General features: G+C 40.4%; 1 protein-coding gene across 15 annotated transcripts in view; it reads right to left on the reverse strand.

Moving 5' to 3' along the window:
* Nucleotides 1-7,035: 7,035 nt before the first annotated feature.
* The window catches only part of PLEKHA7 (pleckstrin homology domain containing A7), a 158,572-nt gene continuing 141,284 nt past the window's right edge, over nt 7,036-24,323 (reverse strand). For 6 of the 15 annotated variants that reach the window (XM_053392525.1, XM_053392509.1, XM_053392501.1 and 3 more), the window contains 3 exons: nt 18,391-18,543; nt 16,123-16,256; nt 13,681-14,367 (listed from right to left, as the gene is read on the reverse strand). In XM_053392525.1, the coding sequence (XP_053248500.1) occupies nt 13,977-14,367; nt 16,123-16,256; nt 18,391-18,543 (678 nt within the window). In that variant the 3' untranslated portion in view covers nt 13,681-13,976. Of the gene's footprint in view, nt 7,765-9,959; nt 10,063-12,859; nt 13,000-13,680; nt 14,368-16,122; nt 16,257-18,390; nt 18,544-24,323 lie in introns of those variants that run through there. The other 9 variants (XM_053392516.1, XM_053392533.1, XM_053392585.1 and 6 more) reach the window with 6 other exon arrangements.

Genomic DNA, 24,323 nt, shown 5'->3' on the forward strand with positions numbered 1-24,323 from the left:
CAGACTGTATTAAAAATGCCCTTTAAAAATCCCAAAGCTTTGAACTAAAAGAAATATCTCAAGAAGTTTTCATGGAAAGTTCATCTCAGTTGGTTCAATTCAGCTACACTTAGATGCACCTTTTCAAATAATGGAAAAAAGTGTAAAGAGGTCAGACCCAATCAATACACTTGTTCAAACAGAATTCCAGGCACTGTGATGTATGTACATTTTGTGCTCTTCCTTTGTACTGTTCCACTATGAAGAAAGGTTGCTTTCACTAGTAGGCAATAAAAGTCTTAGCCTTTTGAATGCAGCTAACCAACCAATAGCAATGCATATTGGGCAAAAACATACAGCAATTTTTCCATGCCTCCTCTGTACTTCTTATAACTATGTAATTCAGACACAAACTGCATTAGCAAATGTTTTCAAATACAGAAAGACAAACAGAAATCAGAGAACTGGAGCCTCAAAAGCATGCCTTTCCAACATCTGAAGTTTGTGTCTTAGTACTGATACTATCTCTCAAGTGTACAAAATAAATTGCTATGAAAGTCACACACACACACATTTTTTGAGAAAGCCATTCAAGTGAGGAAAAAAATCCTGGGTGAAGCTAACTTATTAGCTGTCAAGACATTTGCTGTTTATTTTGAAACCTGTAATATTAATATTGTTTTCCTGGGACTGGCATGCATGCTACCGGGAACTCATTTACCATAGTTAACAATGATCAAAGCCACAAGTGTTACTGTTCATAGTTCCAGTAGCATATTGTTGCTAATAGGTGGAAACAAGAACCATTAAGTAGCAGGACACATTAGTCTGAACCTGGACTACGTGTAAATGAGAGACACTAATGGTAGTAACTGGCGGTCCCATAACTCACAAAGTATATTTAAGAAAAGCAACAACAGATAGAAAATTCAGAGGGGAGTGAGCAAGCGCCAGAAAGTTTCTGCAAACTCTAAACAACTTTTCTCCAATCTCACAAGCGGGTGAAATTGTGAGTGGATGGGAAACTGGAAAATACTTCCAGAATTTGCTGTGTGCTTCCGAACTCTGTAGGTCCTTTGAGTTGGCATTGGGCAAATCAAGCTTTCCCTAACTGTAAAAGATGGCCATTGGAAGAGGGGATAGGTAGCTATGACTCAATTGATGGAGAATTTCAGTCAGCTCTTGAAAAGCATCTTTGGACCCCAAGTATTGTAATAACTACAGACTCTTTTGGGTATGGCACTAAAGAATATATTGGATGAGACTGACCATCTGGAGGACTATTGTACTTGGTTTCAAAGCAGAAACTGCCTGGGCCATGACCTATGTCAGGTGAAAGAGAGAGAGTAGGGCCAATTAGAGTCTGTACCAAGCTAGGAGGCAGAATAGCAAAGAGGCACTTTTTCATACCCTCCCCAATTTCCACCCTGGCTGCTGCGAGTGGTTGGGCTGTGGATTCAGTGATCATTACACTGCTACATTAAGCCCTACTCCAGCTGGGCAGGTCTTTGGATTGCTGCCTAACACTCATTGAAAGCAATGGGGCTTAAAAAATCTATCACCAGGTATTCAACAAAAATTCTTCTTCTCACACACACCCTAAATTTGTTCTCTGTTTTCCCCCCAACGCTCGAGAGCAGATCTGGAGCGGAATTGTTAGAAGAGAGGGTAAGGAAGTTCCACTGAGGTAATATCCATTGCTAACTTTGACCAGTTTTGGGGAAGCATTATGATATATTCGGCTCATTAGCCCAGGGAATGTATCCTGCTGTTTCCCTTTGGATTGTGAGATGGCTACAATAGCTTGCAGTCTTATGGCACAGAATTCCCATGGCTGGATTGTCCAGTTTAATTTAAGTTTCACCTGATGGCACTATAAAACGGAGAATATTTTATAAGAAGCTTAACTTTGAGCTTCCCTTCACCACCTCTGGATTTTTAATGGTCACAACATTTACATGCATACCTAGTTCTCAAATAAAGCGGTCTTCTCATTCATATTGTGGCATTCAACAGTGCTGAGTTTGATCAAACTCAGAATTATCCACAGTGTGAAGCAAGACATTGTGCAACTTGGATGTGGGTCCCTTGCTACTGACGTATTTAAAATTCCAACCGGTTGCCTTGCCAGACATTTCTTTGGTTAATGCCTTATGCCTATTACAGGACAAGAGTGTCTGTGTAACACATTGCCACAATTACAAATGAAGACTGACAAGTTTCTGTATACACAATATGCACGGTTATTCTAACTATTTAAAATTCACATTAAATCAAGTGTCAAAAAGATGGTAGATGAGAAAATATATTTGCAACTTAGAAAAGCAGCAATGTTTAGGCTGAAGTAAGGCTATTTAAAGCAAATTTTATGGGTTTTAGACACAATAAAGTACTTTCCTGTGATGCAGTCTTGGACTGCAACCTTATTCACATGGGAACAAGCCCCATTGAACTCACCCTTACATCTGAGTATAAGATTACTCTGTTAAGCATCAGATAACACATTTGCAGGTTTGTATTCTAAAACTATGCCTGGTATGACTCTAGCAATTACCGTATTCACATGCACAAGTGCGTGTTACTGATAAGTACAAGAAAAGTAGGGGAAGACTGATATGCACCCTGGAACAGAATGCTGCAGTGCAAAGTTTCACATCTTCCAGAAAATTAACACAATAATTCAAAAACAATTATTGCGGATGCATACTAAGTATTTATGCCACAAACTGGCAGGACACTGAGGAAGGGGAGGAGGATACGGATGAGGTGTGTAGCCACGACTGACACAAACTGGGACAAGCTGAAGACAGGGAAGGTGAGGTTGGGGACTTAGGAGGTACTCACAGGACATTGGAGGACATCGAAGGGGCAGCTGACAGTTCATGGAAGCCAGAGGAAGGTGCCCTCTAGGAGACTGAGGCAGGCAAGGGAACCCAGCCCAGGACACTAGTGGAGCAGGTGAGGACTATGAGGTTCGTTAGGTCTGGGAGAGGCTTTGTGGTCCCTCAGCTGCATTAGGCTCAGTGCAGGTGAGGATCACATGCCTCGTCAAGTGGAGAGGCCCAGCTGCTCAGCTGGAGCAAACACAGATGCAGCAATCAAGATTGAGAAGGATAAAAGGGAAGCAAGGCAAAAGCCTCTGTGTCTGCTCAGCTCTCTCTGCTGATGGGCCAGAGCTTGGCAGCTTTTGGACTGTGATTTTGGGACTGACCCCCAGGTGTTCCAAGCCTGGATCTTCTGCAAAGGCGGGAACCTGGCCTGATGGTTTGACTTTGGAACTTGCTCTTTGCATTGGACTTGTACCTGTATTTGACCATTTGGACTGTCTGCCTATCTAGCGTTGCCCTTGGGACTGTGTGCACTATCACGACTTACCTCTGGGTATGCCAGGGTTCAGGGCAATTTATTTAGCGCCACAGTGACCAAGAACAGAGAAACAACAGCTTGACAGTATAGGATTATACTTGAACAAATATAATCAGTGATACATTCAGTTGTATCTGCAACCAACCCAAAAGCCACTCTGGAACTCCCGAAAGCTCAGTGTAAATTATAGCATATCCTGTTGTATGCATTTAGCCATCCTGTGAATTGCCCAAGACCATTCAGCAAGGCTCTATCTGGGGCTCCTACATCCAAATCCAATTTACTGCACCAAAATGCTATTTTGTATTATGGAATCACCTTCTCTTCCAGCAGTCCAATCTCTATGATGTGGTGATAAAGAATGAGCCAGGAGTTAGAGACACTCACCAAGAACTACAGCATTGTATATGAACATACAGTATTAGGGATGGATTCAAATCCTACTGTTCAGGAAAACCTCTCACTGAGTTTACTGTGGACTTCAATCAGTGCTAGTAACACCAGTAACTAAAAGTCAAGCCAAACCAAGCCCAAATTAGATGAACCATATCTGAACACCCAAAGGCAGTTCCAGTGTTATGTTAATAGTTTAATATGTACATTTACATTTCCCCCAAACTGTTACATTTTATTTAAATTAATGTTTTCTGGCAAAATATTTATTTCTACATTTTAATAAAGGCAAAAATAAAATAATTTCATTTTGGCAAAATGTTACAGACTTGACACAGGCAGTATTCGGTTAGTAAAAAATAGACTGCATTTTCTAAATACATTTCTCAAGAATAGCTTCCAAGCATAGTCAAAATAGAGTAAGATTTTTTTTATTTGATAATTTTAAACACCATCACAGTTACTTTTTTGATAAGAGCAATAAGTTAGGTGGAGACTGAGGATTGGATCTAGACTTTTACCTTCCACAGATGGAAAGGCTTCTGTATATGGAAGGCTTTGATCTATCCGATGGATCCCAGTAGCAGAAAGAGGCAGGTGACATTTTCCAATTTTTCCTACCTCCTCAAGGTCTCCCAGCCCTCCAGAACAGTGTGAGGGGGCACTGGGGGCTGCAGAGGGAATTGCCAAAATTTGTCTCCAGCATCTCTATCTTCAACAGGAGAAGCAAAGTCTGGATCCAACACTTTTAAATAACTTCCCAATATCTTACTAAAGGCGGGGGTGGGCGGGACTTTTCTTTTTGTGAAACTTTTCTTCAAGCTAAATGGCAACTGCTGAACTAGACATACCTAAATCCATCTCTGAACTGCCCTTAACAAAAGGAAGTGGAAAACTGGAATTGTATTAGAATGGATTTGTTACCACTTCAAGAGATACAGATAACAAGAATGAGTTTGAGAAAAACGGTTAAAGTCACTACACACGTGGGTTTGTCTTACAGAGAGAGAATTTATGAGTAGGAAAAATGATCTACCCTGTCATTTTCCCACAACCATACAGGTTGAATACACAGGTTGACAAACACAAAGTTGCAAAAGAAAATTGTTCTTTAACACAGACCTGCTTTTAGTGTAATCATATCTAACCTCTTCCTCAGACTAGCTTCTGCATCTCTTCCTCTCAAAGTATTAACAAATTAATCCAGCCTTAACCCTACCCACCACTTCCTGAACACTTGAATTTGTCACATTTATTTTGACCATTCCATCCCAATAAATTGTGTGGGCCAGAATCCAGAGACCATACCAAATCTGACCATACCAAAAGACCTGCATGCTCCCCAGGAGGACTTCACTGAATGGCAGCATCATCTCATTAGTTTGCCATGTGGTGCAGGGAACTGCTGTACAAAAACAAAGTAAGTCCTGTTCACACAATGACTTCTGCTAGTGCAACAGAACTTCCCCTCCATTTCCTTCTCCTGCATGTCTCCCCATCTTTTCTGGACACTCCCCCAACCCTCTGAAACAGGGAGAGGAAAAGGAAGGGAAGTGCATTGCACCAGTGGAGGTCCTTCCACAAACAAGGCAACTTCACTGGCTACAACCCATTATCTCCAGTTAGTCTACATCTCTTATCTGGGAGGCTAACAGGGCAGTGACATCCTAAACAAATTTTGCAAACATTTAATGCCTATAGCACACCCCACATATACTGTAAAACTCATTAATAATTGCTAATGCTAACAAAGCCTGTAGCTGACTATGGAATCTCATGAGCATCGTGTTTTCCCCTTTTTCATCTACGAGAAGGCAAAGTTCTCCATTGTTCACATAGAATTTTCTCAGAAAAGAGACTGGAAAGGACTTCTGCATCATGGCAAAGTACTGCAACAACTAGCTGCCAATCTATATACTACACTCTCCACAGCATGGCCACTCAGACAGCCTCTACACTGCAAGTGTTCTGCACCTGCAGGTCTAGAACAGCTTACAATGTGCATATCTAACACTGCTTGGAGATCTTCATGAGTCTTCACTGCTGCTGGATATTCCTAGTGGTAGGTGGGGGATGGAATGTAGGCTGTCCTCAAAATGAATAGGTGGTTTGCAGCAAAGTCCATGAAGCAAGTGTAATATATAGACCAGCAGTAAGACAAGTCCGCTCACCCTTTGGGTGTGGCGGTGTTGTGGCTGGGTCTTGATGTGCTGCGCCACACTCTGGAGGAAGCCCTGTTTGTTGGGGGCTTCCCAGCTGGCGAGGCAGCCAGGCCTAGTCTCACTGGCTGGACCTTGGTTTCAGGTCTGCCCAAATTCAGCCAATCAATGGCAGGCCTGTGAGGTGGACACCTCCCTGTGGGTGGGCCTGTGGAAACATCAGATTCCCCCAGGTCCGCTCCTGGGGAATAAAAGGCAGCCTGTCTCGGCCTCCTACTTGCAGTTCTAATGGCTTACACCACTGTTACAAAATACTTCAAATGAGTTGATATCATTCTTGCGTATCTTCTGTATAAAAGGAGTGCACTATAGCAGAATGCCGCAGTAAATATGACAATGCACTGAATTATGTGTGAATTCATTTTGAATTCACTCAGTATGAACAGCGCATTGGCTGCTGCAAAGCACACACTGTTGAGTACACACACACACACACACACATTTTCAAGTAAAAAACCACCAGCATCTCATGAACTCTCTCTCCAGTTGTGCCAGCCTTTTGTCCAAGACTCAAGAAAATATACTTGAAAGTTTTAGCAAAACTGAGGGCACCAGCTGAATTACTATACAAAGTTAACAACAACTGATAGCAAATCATTTTTTGCTTTTTTGTTGTTGAAAACGTTAATTAAAAAAGAATATAGATGTAAAATTATACATTCTATTAATATTTGCATTGCTCACTTTACATATTTCAGTTTCCATGGGTGATCCAGTCCCATCTCAGGTGCAGCACCCATGTGCAGAAAAGGGCTCAAAAGACCAATTTCTCTTCACTCCCTCTTCTTGTCTTTGCACAAGCTATTATAGGAAATTGGAGGTTTTGTGCATACCTCCTGCTCTCCCTCAAGCTCAGAGCATGAGTAACTCATGTTTAGGCAAAAAGAGTGAAAGGTGCTCCAGATCTCACATTCCACTTAATGGCCAGTCATGTTTTCGCTCTTAAGGAGGGAAGTAGGGAGTAGGAATAGAGGCTCTATTGACCTCTATGATAATCCTCTGTAGTTCACAGATGCTTCATCTGCAGTGGGATAGAAACCAGATCACATTCAAAATATTTCAGTGCCCACACCCTAAGTTAAAGAGAAAAATATATATTTGAAATCGTAACTGGACAATGTTTGCTTGGACTAAGCTACATAATAAAAGGACAGTGACATACAACTATTAGCAATGTTTTGTACCTGCCTTTTGCTGTTTGCACGGGATTCCAGAACCATTGAAATTTTGAATATTTCAGTAAAATTTTATCTGACTGATAATCAGTAGTAACAAATGTATTATAAACCCTGAAAAAATAGGAAAAGATTTCATTATTCCTACCTAAATGCTATGTGCTTCCAAAAATCTTCCTTTTTTAAAAAAGAAGCTAAAAACATCCACCTGCCTTTATTGCATGCATCCAAACTTTTAAATGAATGCAGCCCTTTAAAAAACCCAACCAACCACAAATCATATATATATATATATAGTTTCTAAAAATACATTGGCTTACAATCTGACACTTTAAAGCATTAGGACCTATTAACATCAACAGGAATTGAATGCAGTTGATTGTGCAGGGTTGTAACCAATGCCAATATACAATGTCAATATATAATATAGTATATTAAAAGTGCTGTTTATATAAACAATTGTTCTTTTTGTACAAAACTTTTTCTGTGCAGTTATTATTTGTAATGTGTGTTCAAATAAAAAATAAACAGGAGAGAAAGCTAATGTAGGGAAGTCTTCCTCCTCGCTGCTCTCTTCTTCAGGTGGTTGTTACGGGTTTGTATCAGGGATCAGCGTTCATTTACTGCTTTGGCTAGTTTGAAGAGAAACAATGAAGTTAGATATTATTCCAACAGGTTTAGCACACACATCCACAAAAGGATGAATCCATCAATATCTTTTAACGGCATGCTAATGGATGTTTCATGAACACTAGGTGCTTCAGAAAGTTTGTAAATGTAGCCAGATAAGCATACTGCTTACAATATACCTTGATACTATGTAGGCAATGGAGAATGCAATCAATACTTTTCCTGTTCAAACTAATTGTTATGCTGAAGTTTCTTAGTCTTTGACGAAGGAAAGAGGATATTATCAGTGAAGCTAAAGGCTTGTTTTGGGTACTTTCACTCATTAAGATATGTCTATATTATGTGAAGAAGCTTTAAAACCATTTTGATTAAATATGGTGGGTTTTGGTGATCAGGATTAAGAGTATACTAAAGGGGGGGAAATGCCCATCTCATTCCCATGGCAGCTTGAGGAATTCCTGAATAATGTCACAGTGATTTATTTGTTCTTTTTAATATCCTCCCCTCCCTCCCAAATGGGAGCACAGAGCAACCAATGTCATAAAACAATATATTAATCACAAAAGCATTTAAACATCCTCAACAATGAAAAATACCTTCCTCAGGCCTGGACAAATAGGTCAGTTATGATTGCCCTCCTAAAAGTAAGGTCTATCTCATTTTGACAAAGCGTTTTAAAAGAAGAAATTGAGAAGTTTAAGTCTGGGACAGTGATCTGTGACAGTGTAAACAGTGACTTCGGGGCCCTTGTTAATATTTTCTTCAGATGATTTCCTAAGATTTAACAGTAAAGAGCTTCAAAATTATAAATAGTGCTCATAACACAAAGTTCTTTTGAAATCTTATACTTTCTGTACTGATAAGAAGGAATCCTTAAAATTATAAATTGTGAAATTGTAGGTGGAATTAAAGAGGAGTTATATGCCAAACTGCACCATGGTAAAGAAATGGGAATACAGAGGGAAATGAAATTTCCTTTTGTAGAATAATTACAATGGCTATAATTGTGGCAAAAATAGATCCCTCAATTCATGGCAAAGATTTCTCATATGGAAAATTATGGAATCAACGGGTTAGGAAAATGACAGAAATCATTTAACATAGAACTATTCCCCCCCCCCAGCTATTCCGTTACTTTGTCATTTGATGGAGGCTTTTTCCTAGACCCAGCCCACCAGTAAAAGTAAAGGTAAAGGGACCCCTGACCGTTAGGTCCAGTCGCGGACGACTCTGGGGTTGTGGCACTCATCTCGCTTTACTGGCCAAAGGAGTTGGTATACAGCTTCCGGGTCATGTGGCCAGCATGACTAAGCCGCTTCTGGCGCACCAGAGCAGCGCACGGAAACACCGTTTACCTTCCCACCGGAGCGGTACCTATTTATCTACTTGCACTTTGATGTGCTTTCGAACTGCTAGGTTGGCAGGAGCTGGGACTGCGCAACAGGAGCTCAACCCATCACGGGGATTCGAACCGCCAACCTTCTGGATCGGCAAGCCCTAGGCTCTGTGGTTTAGACCACAGCACCACCTGCGTCCCACCAGTAGTATGTTTCAAATGGTTCTAATTTTCCATTTAATACAGAAAGGGATTATTTGTGCCATTTAGCACATGTGCTGCATTAGATACCTTTTTAAAGGTGTAATCTTTAGTAGGTTGCTGATGAAACGCCACATCTACCGTATTTTTTGCTCTATAAGACTCACTTTTTCCCTCCTAAAAAGTAAGGGGAAATGTGTGTGCGTCTTATGGAGCGAATGCAGGCTGTGCAGCTATCCCAGAAGCCAGAACAGCAAGAGGGATAGCTGCTTTCACTGCGCAGCGATCCCTCTTGCTGTTCCGGCTTCTGAGATTCAGAATATTTTTTTTCTTGTTTTCCTGCTCCAAAAACTAGGTGCGTCTTGTGGTCTGGTGCGTCTTATAGAGCGAAAAATACGGTAAACATTTCTCTTTAAATTTTACATCACAGTTATGAGGCAATCAAAATCCAAACTCACAGCAATTACTGAACATTTCTATGAGCTCATATATATTTCATAAGGTAATTTTTAATAGCAGGTGGCAGGAATCTTTTAGATCACTAAAGTCTGCATGCATTAATTAGGGTTACGTTTACACTTAAAGATCAAGTTAGCTACCAACAATGTTAAAACATACAATTAATGACAAAATAAGCAGCCAAGAGCAGTTAGTTCTTACTTTCAAGATGCTTAGACAAATGTGTAGTGAAATCCATTGCTTAAGGGGGGTGGCTGAGGTACAGAAGGTGAGGGTGCTTTAGATGGATAGGTCAATTGCGGAGCTAGAAGGGATCATACAAAGGAATTAGGCACTGTGATTTTACACTCACACACAACAGACACGTGGGCTGGAATACAAGACAGCAGGGTCAGCAGCCAGTGCAGCTAGGTCTTTTTAGTACTGTACATTAATAATAATAATAATAATTATTATTATTATTATTATTATTATTTTATTGTTTAGACTCCGCCCATTTGGTTGGGTTTCCCCACCACTCTGAGCGACTTTCAGCATATCTAAAAAAACAACAAACCAAGCATAAAAAACTTCTCGATACAAGGCTGCCTTCAGATGTCTTCTAAATGTTGTGTAATTCTTTATATCTTTGACATCTGAAGGGTGGGCATTCCACAGGGAGAGTGCCACTCCTGAGAAGGCCCTCTGCCTGGTTCCCTGTAGCTTTGCTTCTCACAGTGAGGGAACAAGCAGAAGATCCTCGGAGGAGGACCTCAGTGTCCAGGCTGAACGATGGGGGTGGAGATGCTCCTTCAGGTATACTGGGCCGAGGCCATTTAGGGCTTTAAAGGTCAGCACCAACACTTTGAATTGTGCTCGGAAACGTACTGGGAGCCAGTGAAGATCCTTTAGGACCGGTGTTATATGGTCCCAGTGGCCACTCCCAGTCACCAGTCCAGCTGCTGCATTCTGATTTGGTGTGTAACCCATGTTTGGTCTGACTCAGAATGAGTTTTCTGCCACTGGCACTCTAGCCATCTCAGCGACTGTTTCATTGCCCTCAGCTCCAGGGAAAACCACGGGGCTGTCCAGGCTCCATGCAATCGGAGAGGCCGCTTCGGAGCCAGACAGTCAATAGCCCTGGTTAACTCCGCATTCCAGTGGGCCACCAGGGAATCAGCTGAAAGGCCATGAGCATGGGATAAAACACCCCCTATTACTCTCTGGAAACCATTTGGATTCATTAAGTGGCGTGGGCGGACCATCCAAATCGGTCCCACTTCCCTGCAGAGGGGAAAGGTCACAGAGAAGTAAATAAATTCTGTGCCTAGGTATGCCAAATTTTGCAACAAAAAAGCCAGTTCCTGCAATGTTAAAAATGACTGAAAATTCTCCCAACTTGCTTGTTTAAGCTTTCTGCCTGCACAAAAAGAGGATGGGGAACTCCACTCCCTGACCTGTAGAAATATTGCTCAGTACTGCCCCTCTTAAAACATGTTTTTTCTCCCCACCCCAGCACTGTGCTAGAGAGGGAGGAACCTTTCCTTTCTTGGCACTGGAGTAGGGAGGAACTGTTTTCTGAGCTCTAAAACCTTGCAGTGACACTATGCCAAATGAGGCAGCAGTGCTTCTGCATGGTAAGTGAAGGAAGATGTGCTCAATTTGGCATGGGGAGAGAGGGGGTGGCACCAGAAGCAGATTTGTGGGTTGGGTGCAGCCTGCAGTTTTGCAACCTCTGCCCTAGTGATGCATCAAAGTCTCAACCTGAATATCTACAGAATTACTGTTTTGTGCCTCGACTTTTCATGGCTAATGTAAAGCAGGCAGTAGGACTTTGCAATCATACAAGGTTTTTTAAAAACAAACAAAACAAAAAAACAACTCGTCAGTCAATATTTACAGGAATTACCAAATAAAACTGGATATTATATTTTGGTGATTTTATTGTGTTGTGATTCAAAATTGTTGTTACTTTTCCTGAGTATGGGATAGAAACTGAAATCAGTAAATAAAACATAAAGCCACCTGGGAAGGCTGCAGGCCCTGCTAGACAAACTGAGAAGAATGTGCTATATTAGTAATGTACTGAAGCACTGAGCTACAAGGAAAACGTAATTAGCGACAACATCTTCATCTGCTGTTTCTGGCTCATGCTGTTTGTCTAATGTACATTGTGCAAATATTAAAGTTTTTGGTTTTACTATACTAGGTTCTACAGAAATTAAAAGCACTAAAATATCAATTATAATTTGAAAAATCAAATGCATTCACCAATTTTAAATCTTGGAACAGTACTACAAGTTAGTCCAGATTCACTACTTCATTTTTATGCCTTTTCTACTTGTGCATTCTACATACATGGGCAGAGAAACAGATGAGAAGATGGAGTGCAAGATATAACAGTTAAACATAGGCTTGCAGGGAATGGGAAACAAAGATGGAATTTTACCCCTTGAGTAACGAATCATTCAGCACAGCCTGATCCATTTCGAAGCCGTATTGTGCAGGCAAGTACAGAGAGAACCTGCCAGCACAGCTGTACACACAGGGGCTGCTTTGACATAATGCTGAATAATGCAATTTAATTTCCAGTCGTCAAACTTCTATCCAGCTTTTTGCAATAGGTTTCCAGGCTGTTTAAAAAAATGGTGTCCCTAACAACTTGATACAGTATTTGCCATTTCAGTTCTAAATCAGAGTAGTAAAAATTTTGTGTATTAAGACAACAATGTCATGCTACTGCTTTAGAAGATATGGAACCATGGTAGAGCGATTCCCAGTAAATATATATATATATATATGGCGTGTAATTGCATGCATCCCCCCACTCATGACATTACTTCTGATTGCTTCAAGTTGCGGTAACACTGTGCTCAACACTGATAGCAACCCATTTATGTTGTGCAGGTGAGTCCATGGTGTAAATCCAGTGTCTCACAAGTACACTGGAGTGCATTCAAAGAGCACTTGCCTGGGTATACCCCAAAGGGTAGATATGGCCTTGCTGTTGTTCCTGGTATGTACTGCAGTCCAGAAGGAACACAAAACCTTAGAAGTTTGCAGCCATAGGATTAAAAGAACATATTGTCAAAGCCATTGCTTTATAAATAACTGAGCAATACCTGCCACCTCCTTGCTCCGCTGAGAGGCTTCAGAAGCCAGTGCGTATGATATGGTAATGATGCGTTCTTGCTCTTGCAACTGTGAATCTAAATTAGCAGAGTTGTGTTTGTCCTGAGCTGAAGGCTGGAGGTTGTGCATACTAGGGCAAAATACAAAAACACCACATTAACTTTAAGGCATATGTTACACATGTACGCAAACATTTTGGTATATTGCTTGATTGTAGAAAAATATAAAAGGGTCACATCCACAAACACACTCATTTCCAGAATGGCAAAGTCCTCAGGATCATGATGCAATTATGAAACTCTTGAAGCTGGGCATCCAACAGTAGACTGTAGTCTTTGGATCATGTTTGAATGTTTCATTTGATTTCAGTTGATAAAAGGACTTGTTAGCACATACAGAGAAACATGTTCTATTGTTATTTTGACTGAAAAACCAACATCAGGTTATTAGCAACTGTGGAGCAGAAATGAGCTAAAACGTTATACTTAATTGCTGAACAGTCTCCAAATTCCAGTGGAAAAGCACAATACAGTCGTATCTCATAAGTTGAATGGAATCTGTTTGACTTCCTAAATGTTCGGAAACCAAGGAGCAGCTTCCGATTGGCTGCAGGAAGCTCCTGCAGCCAATCATAAGTTGCGGAACCTACGTCGGATGTTCGGGTTCCAAAGAACATTTACAAACCACAACACTCAGCGTTCGGGAGCCAAAACATTCAACTCGCAAGGCTGTATATCAACTAGCCCTGTGCTGCCAGGACAGCTAAGGCATGGGGCTCTGTGGTGCAATCAATCAATCAATCAATCAATCAATCAATGTACAGATATATTTTCAAAGACCTGAAACCGAAAGTTCTTCTGCTCAGCAGAAAGTAGAGCTGGAGAGTTGCTTCCTCTAGAGGAGGAGAATAGAGCTGTTATTTTTTATTTTGTTTTGCCTGAAAAATTGAGTCTCAGTGTAGTAATTAATCTTTGCTGTCCCATTCCAACCCTGCACCTCATGTACTGCAATGAAGTTTCAGCTGGTTTCTCTAGCTTTCACCAAGTGAGAGACATTAGCTTCCTAGGAAAAAAACCAGTCTGTGGGAGCCACTACCTCTGGCTACACTTAAATTTTAAACACAGGAGACGCTCCAGGGAACCCTTTCAGTTTATAATTCACAGTTCTTGCATTGTTCTCTTGGCATCTTTGGGTTCTGGATGCTACTGGAGGCCATTTCATGGCTGTTGTGAGATGCTTCAGAACATCATGGGGCAATGGGGCATTGCCAAGCAATGCCCAGGGTGGATCATAGCAGTTGAGCCTTGCCTTGCTTCCAGGCTGTACATGCAGGAAGGTGAGGGAGATGAGCAGTTCAATAGCAGTATTCATTAGCCTATTTTGCTGCAGTGTAAGCTGCAGGGAGAAGCCCAGAACTGGAAACTGTGCCAGGAAAAGGAGGCCATCTCTCCTCAGCAACTCTTCAGACTTAGGGGTTAAAGAATAGTTTAAAAAACCTCTGGGATGAAGAGAAGGATAATTAATTAATTAACTATTACATTTTAATCCATCATTACTTATTTTGACCTCTCTGATCTGTCCTGTTTAATTAATATACAACAAAATATATTTTTATAATCAAAAAGGCTGAAATAAGGAGAATGGCCTTGTTCTTATTGTCAAAGCAAGGCAAGGCTCTATTATAGAATCAGCCTACTAGAGGTTAGTGGCATTGTTCCTAGGAAATTCAAGACCATGAACACTAGCCTCCTATATTCTAGGGAAAGGTTATCACTCAGGTAGGAGATCTCAACCTCAGACGTATCCTGTCTAGGATGTTCATTCTGTTGAGACTTTAATCTTCCTCTTTAGCAACAGCAGTCTAATCTTTTATTCTGCTGAATTATACCATCAAACTGTTGGCTCAATTCACCTAAATACCTGTCTAAGTCAGCTTCTACCAATTGCCTTCTTGTCTAAGCTCTATGTGGGCTGACATAAATTCTTTCTTTAATATTATCTCTTGTCAACTTGGAGAAGAGGCTGCAGTGGTGATCTGGGCAAGATAGTGAACTGAATGTATTATATATATTTGTAAATAAATAAAGCTGAGAACCCGACTACTTAAACGTGTTATATGAGTTTCAATGGCTTGATCCTAGGAGCTGCTGTTCTGAACCAGTGATCCCATCATATCTGAAGCAATGGAAATCCTCCCCTGTAGTGGCGCTGGACACAGTTTTAGCCTCCGCTCCCAGGGTTCCAACAGCTCTTGATGCTTCTGTACCTCCATGTGGCAAAAGAGACTATGCTATGCTACGTTCAGTGGTGGGAAAGCGAGGCAGCTGAGCCACATGTCTTTGCTCACTAGCAAGGGCAGAACACGCTGATTTAAGCTGCAGCAGCACTTGCCATTTCTTGTGTCAGTGAAAGCAGGGCTGGGCTGGGCTGTGTGTTCAGCCTGTAAATAAGAGTATACAGAGAGGAAAAGACAATAAAGAATAATAAAGCCCTGCCCTGCTTTTCTCCACCTTCTCTCCTCCAGGGGCGGGCCTGACAGGCTCCATAAAGGACTGCCGCTGCTGCTGCTGGGCAGAAAGGGCTCCATTTTTGTTTTCGAAATTGCTTTTATTTTTTATCTATGCCATTTTAAATTGTGATTGATATTAATACTGCATTCTTAGTGTTAGATTTTATGATTTATGTGGAAATTGTTTCCCATTTGGTTGAATACTTTTTGATGTGTTTTATTTATTGCTTATGACTTTTGTTATGTTGGTAATTATGTAAATATTGTCATGCTGTAAGCCGCCTTGAGCATTGCTTTAACTATGGAAAGGCTCAGCATAAATAAAATGATGATGATGATGATGATTCACCATATTCATTATATGCAGTAGTGCTGTGGGTGGTGTTGCTGCATTGCTGTTCCAACTGTGGTGGTGGTGCTGCCTGCCAGAACTGGAGTGGTGGGGAGGGCAGGAGAGCACCATCTTGGTAGCAGCAGTGGGGAGAGGGCATCTGAACTTGCTGCCAACCTGGTATCCCACACTCTAGCTCTGCCTGGCAAGCAGCACTACTCCCCACCTCACATACCGCAATTGATTCAATGCAAAAAGTACAATTAGTATTAATTGTAGTATTAATATATTTCTATAAGTTTCTGTACTATGATCAAATGCATATAACTTTACCAAGACTGCAGCAGTAGGTCCCCCCCCCCCATTTCTAATGTTAAAAATGAATGGGAGTAATATGTTTATAAGAATCTGACCTTGACCTTGTAAGAATATTCTTTATTTTTTCTGTGTTACGGTGCCTTGCTGCTAATTCTTCTGGAGTAAGGGGTTCTTCAGGTTCCAGCTCAACGTATCGCTCTGGAATTGCAACCTTTTCAGGTTTTGACAACTGGGGGTGGCAGGGAGAGAGAATCATAAGTGATTAATGTAGCTCATATAGAATATTACATTCAACTGAAACAAAACTGTTCAAATCAACCAAAGGAAAAAAGCAGGGCAAAACAAGAATTTTAACACTTCCTTATGAAAATTGTAACATAATATACTTGTGGGCCAATTTTTTTCTGAAAACAATGTTTTGATAAAAACAGTAATTCCAATGTTGAATTGCTAACACAAACGACAACAAAGTTTAGCTGTATGTTAGAAAAACGGAATTAAATATGATGGAATTTCTCCCATATGCACCTAATCCTGTTCTTGAGTTCATAATTGGAAATCCTTCTGCATCTAATGAAATGAGGTAGGTGCGATGAGGGAGAAAGCCCGTATTATAGTCTTTTGTTGAAAAACTTTTTACTTTCCCAAGAATTTTAATTTAAAACATTATCTTTTATTGATTTTAATTTCTTGCACCACATTCTTTTCTCCCTAGTGTTTTTATGTTCGTTTTTTATTTTTATGTTGCTACATTTATGCTGGATTTACATGCCCTGTGTAATTTGCAGTGTGTGTATGTTTGTGTGCTTGTGTGTGACACTGACAAACACACACACACAGCATCATGTATTTTCAAAGCTGTAAATCACACAGAAAATTAAGCTATACATATATAAGAAAATAAAAATAACAGAATTCTTAAAGTCATTTAATGATTTTATTGCTTTTAAACTGGTCTTGCATTCAGTAGATTTTCCTCCCTGTTCCTTCATATTTCAGTGATAGCATAATATACTTCATTTGGGCCACCAGATGGCTCTACAGCTTTTCAAATATATGCATAAAAAACGTTAATACCCTCTTGCTTTTCCAATAGCCATGGGGATTATGTGTTACCTTTTGGGGAGAACACAATGGAATCTTAATCTCTGATACCATTTTCTCATAGATCACCATTTCATAGACATCGTGGTTGATAGGTAATGAGAAAGCATAGGAATTCTATTTGACTTTATTTTAAGACGAGTGATTCAATAATTTTGTAATGTTAATTCAATCTGTTTATGGGATGCATGACCTTCGTTGCCCTGGTTCGCACATCACATTAGTTGATTAAATATGGTCTAATGCAGGCTTCCTCATCCTCGGCCCTCCAGATGTTTTGAGACTACAATTCCCATCATCCCTGACCACTAGTCCTGCTAGCTAGGGATCATGGGAGTTGTAGGCCAAAAACACCTGGAGGGCCAAGGTTGAGGAAGCCTGGTCTAATGTGAATAAGCAGAATGCTGGTGCGTGCTGCTGAAATTGCAGGTGCTTCACTCTTTCCCCACTCCTGCTGTGCTGACAGAAAACAAGCCATAGTATGTCTTGTGTTATCTGAACCTGGACTCTTAGTGGTTTGCTTCCCCACAAACAGGTGAGGTGTGTAGAATTTCCTGGCCACTGCCAAGATTCGGCCGTCTGGGCGGAAATTGCTTGAATGTCCATAGGGCAAAACTAAAAAAAAAGCAACAAAAAAAAAAAAGCTTTTTAGTCCAGACACAACTTTTGTGTCTGGATTTTCACTTTTTGAAATATGGCAACCCTAGAGGAGTGGCACGCCAAGCAACTTGGCTTCTGCTTGTGGTTTGTTTGGAGAAACAGGTTCAGATGACACAAACCAGATGATGGCTTGTTCCCTGGCAGCACGGAGGAAAGCGAAGCACCCATGATTTCAGCATGCTGCTCGTTCACAGTAAACCACAGTATTTTAAATATGGTTGAATGTGATGTGCGCAGCAGACCATTACAGTGGTACCTCGGGTTAAGAACTTAATTCGTTCTGGAGGTCTGTTCTTAACCTGAAACTGTTCTTAACCTGAAGTACAACTTTAGCTAATGGAGCCTCCCATTGCTGCAGCGACACAATTTCTGTTCTTATCCTGAAGCAAAGTTCTTAACCCGAGTTACTATTTCTGGGTTAGCAGAGTCTGTAACCTGAAGCGTCTGTAACCTGAGGTACCACTGTATCTCCCTTTTTCTGAAAACATAACACATTTCTACATTGTAGACTTCATCACTTAAAGCTGCCTTTCTGGTTGTTAATATTTATCCCGCTTTATACTATATGTAGCAATGCAGAAACAGACAACTAGCCTTACCTCTCTGCTAATATCCAAATTATAATCTTGAGGTTCTAGGTCTGCTTCTGTCACCAACACAGGTTCAACTCTTAGCCAGTTATTTTCCTCTTTGTGTTCTGGGCGCACAGCTCTTTCCAGTAGCTGCAAGTCAAATTCTTGTTCCCGCTTCCACTATTAACAGATAGGAAACAATTACAAGTTTGACCATTCCAACTAAAACACCATGTAGAAATGTTCACTCCCATTACCTCAGATTATGGATTGATACAAGGGGAAGCTAGGACTTACCATAACATTTGCTTCTGGATGCTTGCTGGATGGCTGTCCTTGATGAGGTACTCATCCTGTTCAGCCAGCAGATGGCAATAAAATCTCAGCAAAAAAAGCTGCCAATAGACCAGGGTTAAATCTGACTTTACCAGTCAGGAGCCACATTCAAGTGGCACAGATAGGGGGTTACATGGGGAAAGCAGGACAAAGAACTAAATGCACCAAAAATACAAGGGAAAAGGAAGTATTCTTTGGAATTAATAAGAGGCTATGATCAGATGGAAAAATCTGACCTCAGCTAGTTCATACAATAGAGCCTATTTCCATGTACAAGTGTTTAGGATCAAAAAGTATGGTTTTGTTTCCAATGGTATTGCCTATTATCATTTTTTTAAAAAAATTGGTCCTGTCTTGAGAGATGATATAGCTAATTGCTGGCTTAAGAGAGTGAGTACCCCATGTAGGTTCACCATCTAGGGGAAAATACACGTTGTTACTCTGTTAAACAACCTGCACAAATGATAAGCCAAAACAATGTTTTCAAGGCACAGCTTTCTGGTAATGTGTTTGCTTTACAGATGTGCTCCATAAATTCCACTGTTTTGAAAACTGTCCACTATAACAAACCATGTTTATATATTAGATCCCTTAATTCTTACGAACACTCCATATTCGTTCAAAATCCCTTTGGAGTACCTTTTACAATGACAAAAAATTGAACACTATGTATTCTGATCAATTTACAGTCTTCAAAAGCACTGAATGCATGTTCTTCTAAGTTGCAATGAAAATAATCCTACTATTTATCGCAGGGAAGCCCAACTATTCACACCAAGTGGGTCACAAGACTACCTCAACACAGAATCTGCAGGTCACACATTGCCTTGCCAAGGTCAAAATTAGATGCCCCCCCCCAGCCCTCGCACTGCCTTCCTAAAGCCAGCTAACCAAGGCCCTGGGCCTTGGGAAGGAGGTGTGAGGCTCTGGCTGGGTCTTTGACCCTCCCACCGCCTCCTCAAAGCTGGGAATATGCGAACTAGGTATGGGGAGGAGGACTCTAGGACCCTGCAGAATCCTCATACCTCCTTCCCAAAGCCCAGTGCCTCACTTACCTGGCTTTGGGAAGGCAGGGCGGTCAGGAGGGAGTCAACTGTTGCTGAGAGCTGCCAGAAAAGACCTTCAGTTGGACCACCCTGGTTTAACTGGACACCTGAAAATGTTTTAAGTACCTCTAAAATACATAATATGTTTCATATAAGAAAAGTTTAGTGCACCTCATTAAACTGCCCTAGAGCTAGCATACTCTGCTCATACAACTCCCCACAAAACAACCAAGTTTTTACTATTACAAAATGAAAGGCTTGAATGGAGTACCTACTTTGGGGGAATGCAAATGTGAAAATATGATACCTGTATTTTCCTCTCCAATTAATATGTAATTTTGATCCATTGGCTACAATCCAGAGATCCACACATCTACTGGGGCTGTGGACCTTTGGACCTGCATTACTCAAACCGTTGCTATGTAGCAGATAGGTTTTGACAATGCAGCTAATGATAATACAATTGGCCCTGCTGTCAGAGGAAAAATAAAATTAACCCTCCCTTAGTCTTTGCAGAAACCAAGCAGCCCTCTGGCTCACAAGCCTAATTGGATCGTTTATGTTCTCACCCATTACCTCAACTCACAAAGGAACATTTCAGTTTTCTCTCAGTGTGCTTATGGGATTAATCTCCCCTCAAAGACTTAACTTCAACAAAGAAAGGATGTCACAGCAGCATATTTGCATTTACACTTTGTAAGACATGGGATCCAACCTCATGCCGAGTCAAGAGTTCCAGTGACTGCTGGAAGAAGTGAGGAGAGTAGTTTTTGCTGATCCCTACTTGCCCCTGGTTGCTTCTGGAACAGTGTGGGAAGTTGCCCAGGGAAAGGGGAATCAACAAAAATGGCTCCCACCCTTACTTCAGTGAAAGCACCTGCTAGATCTTAATCCCTTTCATGAGCAGAAGCCCTTCAGTTCACCAAGGGGACACTCTGGATCTATAGTCCATAGTGGGTTTTGGGGGAGTTCAGTGGGGTGGGGCGATCATTCATGCACAAGCTCTTGATTTTCACTCAGAACATAACAAGTATTTGTATTAGGAATAGGATAAATATTGCTTAATTTAAAGGCAGCTGCTTCTCAAGCAAAAATTGGAGCCTTTAAAACTGTTGAAGAGGAGAAAGGACAATCTTCTTCACCATTAAAATGCACCATAACCAGACATCTCAATATTCAAACCAGGCCTGATTGCCAGAATATGTATAATAGAAACACAATATTAATTCTGAATTAATTTTATACTTGAAGAAAAACGTGAATTCAGTATTAGGAAGTATGTTTATTGGTGTTGATACGGAGTCTTTTACATCAAAATTAAATGACAAATCCATATATTCTGCTCAACATTTTTAATGTCATACTACATTTAAAAAGTGATCTTTTAAAAAAATATCAGTGCATTGTATTAAAAGTAGATTTACACATACAATGTATGCAATGTTATAAACTGTGCACAATAATTACATATTCCATTGTTCACCATTTGGCTGCTAAATTAGTGTCCTGCTGTAAATTGTGCTATCAAATGTTACTTTTTGTGCACTGGAGCAGTTTGGGCATACAAGAAAGAGATCTCTATGAAACATTTTCTTCTTGGCCCTACTGTGCCATTTGTATATTTTACAGCAAGAACACAGACCAATATGGCATGCAAATATGTAAAGTTATTTGTTTAACTTGTTAAAAAGTTATGAAATGTTTGCATTTGAAATAAGTATGTGTGCAATAGCTATACATTTTTTAAAAAAGATTTAAAACCTGCTACTTAAAACATGAATATGGCAGGGCTTTACCTTTCCTAAAAGATATATACTGTTACTCAATTAAAGTGTGACTGCAAATATATAAATCTGAATGCACCAGGTCCCTTTAAGAGTCCAAATGTGTATTTAGTAAAGTAATGAATCATAAATGAATTGCAAATTAGTGCTACTAAGCAACTATTTAAAATGGGAACAAAAAGGGTTAAAGGGCAAAGCCCACAACAAAAATGAAAAACTCAGTAGGAATTTAACAAAAAGCTACTAAAATGCAATTAAGCCTGGCAGAAACTGAGTGGTCTAGTTAGAAATTGTTTTAAATAATTAGAAAATTTAAAAACAAACATGAAAGCCATTATGTATGATGTGAGTGGCAACTCTAGAAGCAAGAGACCTTGTGCAATGAATTAGGCAGGTGATGAGCATTACATAGTTCTAGTGTACCAAGAGGAGAAGGCAATGCAAAGAATTAATGTTACTGTGATTGTGTAAATCTCTCAGTGTTATAATGAAATCATTATCCTAAGCAACAAATTCCCATGACACCTTAAAAAATAACAAATTCATTGCGATGTAAGCTTTCATAGGCCAGTGCCCACTTAAATACAGAGAGAAAAATTAAGATATTGGGTTTTTTTACAAAGTGGAGCCAAAGACTACACCTGTAGCAGTGTTACAGTATTATGCAGAGCACAAGTGAATACAGAATACATCTGAAGGCAGCCCTGTTTAGGGACTTTTTTCATGTTTAATGTTGTATTGTGTTTTCAATATTCAGTTGGGAGCTGTCCAGAGTGGCTGGGGAAACACAGCCAGATGGGCAGGGTATAAATAATAAATTATTAAATTATTATAAATTATTACAGAACCCAATCAAAATGAATGCAACATCTAATCAAATATGGAAGCAGGGTGGTATCCAAAAAAGTGCTTCTGCTAGCAGAAGGGCTTTTGGCTGTGCAATGGAACTTTCCTTCCCTCTTCTCTGTCTGGCCCCCAGAACTGTTCTGGAGATTCCCCCAACCATTTGGGAAGGGTGTAGGCAGGGAGAGGAGAAGTTCCATTGCACAAGAGGAAACCCTTGCACTGCTGGAAGCCCTTTGTAGGATACCATCCAGAGTTGACACCGGAGTTTGTTACACACTTTTAGGCGACCAATTATTGCTTAAGGTTGGGGATGTGTCTGTCTGCAAATAAGAACAGGAAGCAGGAAAGGATACTATATCTTTAAGGAAAATTCTTAACAACGAATTATAGAAGTATTAGCTGAGAGCAACATTCTGTTAGACCAAACGATGTCAGTCTGACATCAAAAGCTTGTTCACTCACATCTAAATGCCATTAAAAAATTAATCAGGCTGGTCTCTATGCTCAAGAATATATGGAGAGAAATCAGACATTTAAAATAGTCATAAAAACCAGTGGAAGAGCATTTTAACCTTCTAGGACTTGAAATCCAAGAAAAAGATTTCAAAGTGACACTCCAATATAAAGCCACTGTATGTGAATTCATTAGCAAATGTGACACTCCAGAAATAATGGAACTGGCTAGCTTGCTATGGAAAGTAACGGTTCCAGTGGCTGCTAATCAGGGCAGGGTCACATCAACACTGATTGGATCTTATATTCATTGGATCTTCTTTTCATTTGTGCTATGCATAACACTGTAATTCACCTACCATTATCTCTTGCATTGTTTGACCTTTCGGACTCACTTTGATCCTCCTTCCTCAGCTGCAATCAAGATCTATATACCCAGTGCCTTTTTAAAAAAAAAATAGAATGACCGTTCCCCGCATTAAACGGGGTGCCAGTACTCACCATGAAGTTATTACAGTGAGTGCCACACTTTTAACATTGGGGGAGGGGAGGTATGAGTACTGTGTACCTTTGAGCACCTCCCCCCCCAAAAGCACTATTATAGTTATACCTAACTTCTAAGAGCCAAACTACATAATGGTCTGATTTGCACATCATGGTAGGCCAAAGTATCGGACTGCTTGAGCACATGGGTTCCCAGACAGGAACCTGCAGTTGCTTTGCTACTCCCTGACCATTTTTCTCCCAGGCACTGAGCTAAGCCAAGGTTAGGCTTAGCATGCCAACTGAACCTGGACTTTCTGAAACTGGGCTTATCTATCCTTGCTAACTATAAGATGCAGCCAGTAACAAGCCAGAATTTGGCTTGACGTGCCAATATTCTAAATTTATGAATGCACTTAACTTCTCTGACTTTTGTTATTAAATAGCAGTCACAGTATGTGTGTGTCATTAGAATGAGGACTTTGGCATGCTGGGACTCTGGCACACTTTCCAAAACTGCTGTGTCCCAGGAGGGAAGTTGCCATTACTGTCTATGCAGCTGCCCTACTGGGACAAATCATTGTTTGGGGTTAGACCTCTCCACTCCGCTGTGCCAGGGTCTTGATCGCTCCCACCCAAGAAGCTGCAGTTCAAAAAACTCAAATCAGACATATTAAGTGCATTTACTTATTTAACAGATAAAATAATTTGATTCTTAGACTACCACTTCATGCATCTGGGCCACAGATCGAGCTACAATAAATCTGTTTTGCTGCAACAGACTAGTATAGTTACCCATCTGAAATTTATCATAATCCTCAACACATTGGCCACAACCTAACATTATTTTCAGAAGTGACACTTCAGCAAGGTTTTGTATGTCCCACAACTATAAATTTATATTTAAAATCTACATTGGGTGGTGTATTACTTTCATTTAAAAATGGCTCTTTTCTGCTTTTTTTTTTTTACATCAACATTCACAACGGACACATTCCAGAGAAAGAATATT

This window comes from Podarcis raffonei, chromosome 1 (assembly GCF_027172205.1).
Source record: "Podarcis raffonei isolate rPodRaf1 chromosome 1, rPodRaf1.pri, whole genome shotgun sequence".
Classification (NCBI taxonomy): Eukaryota; Metazoa; Chordata; class Lepidosauria; order Squamata; family Lacertidae; genus Podarcis; species Podarcis raffonei.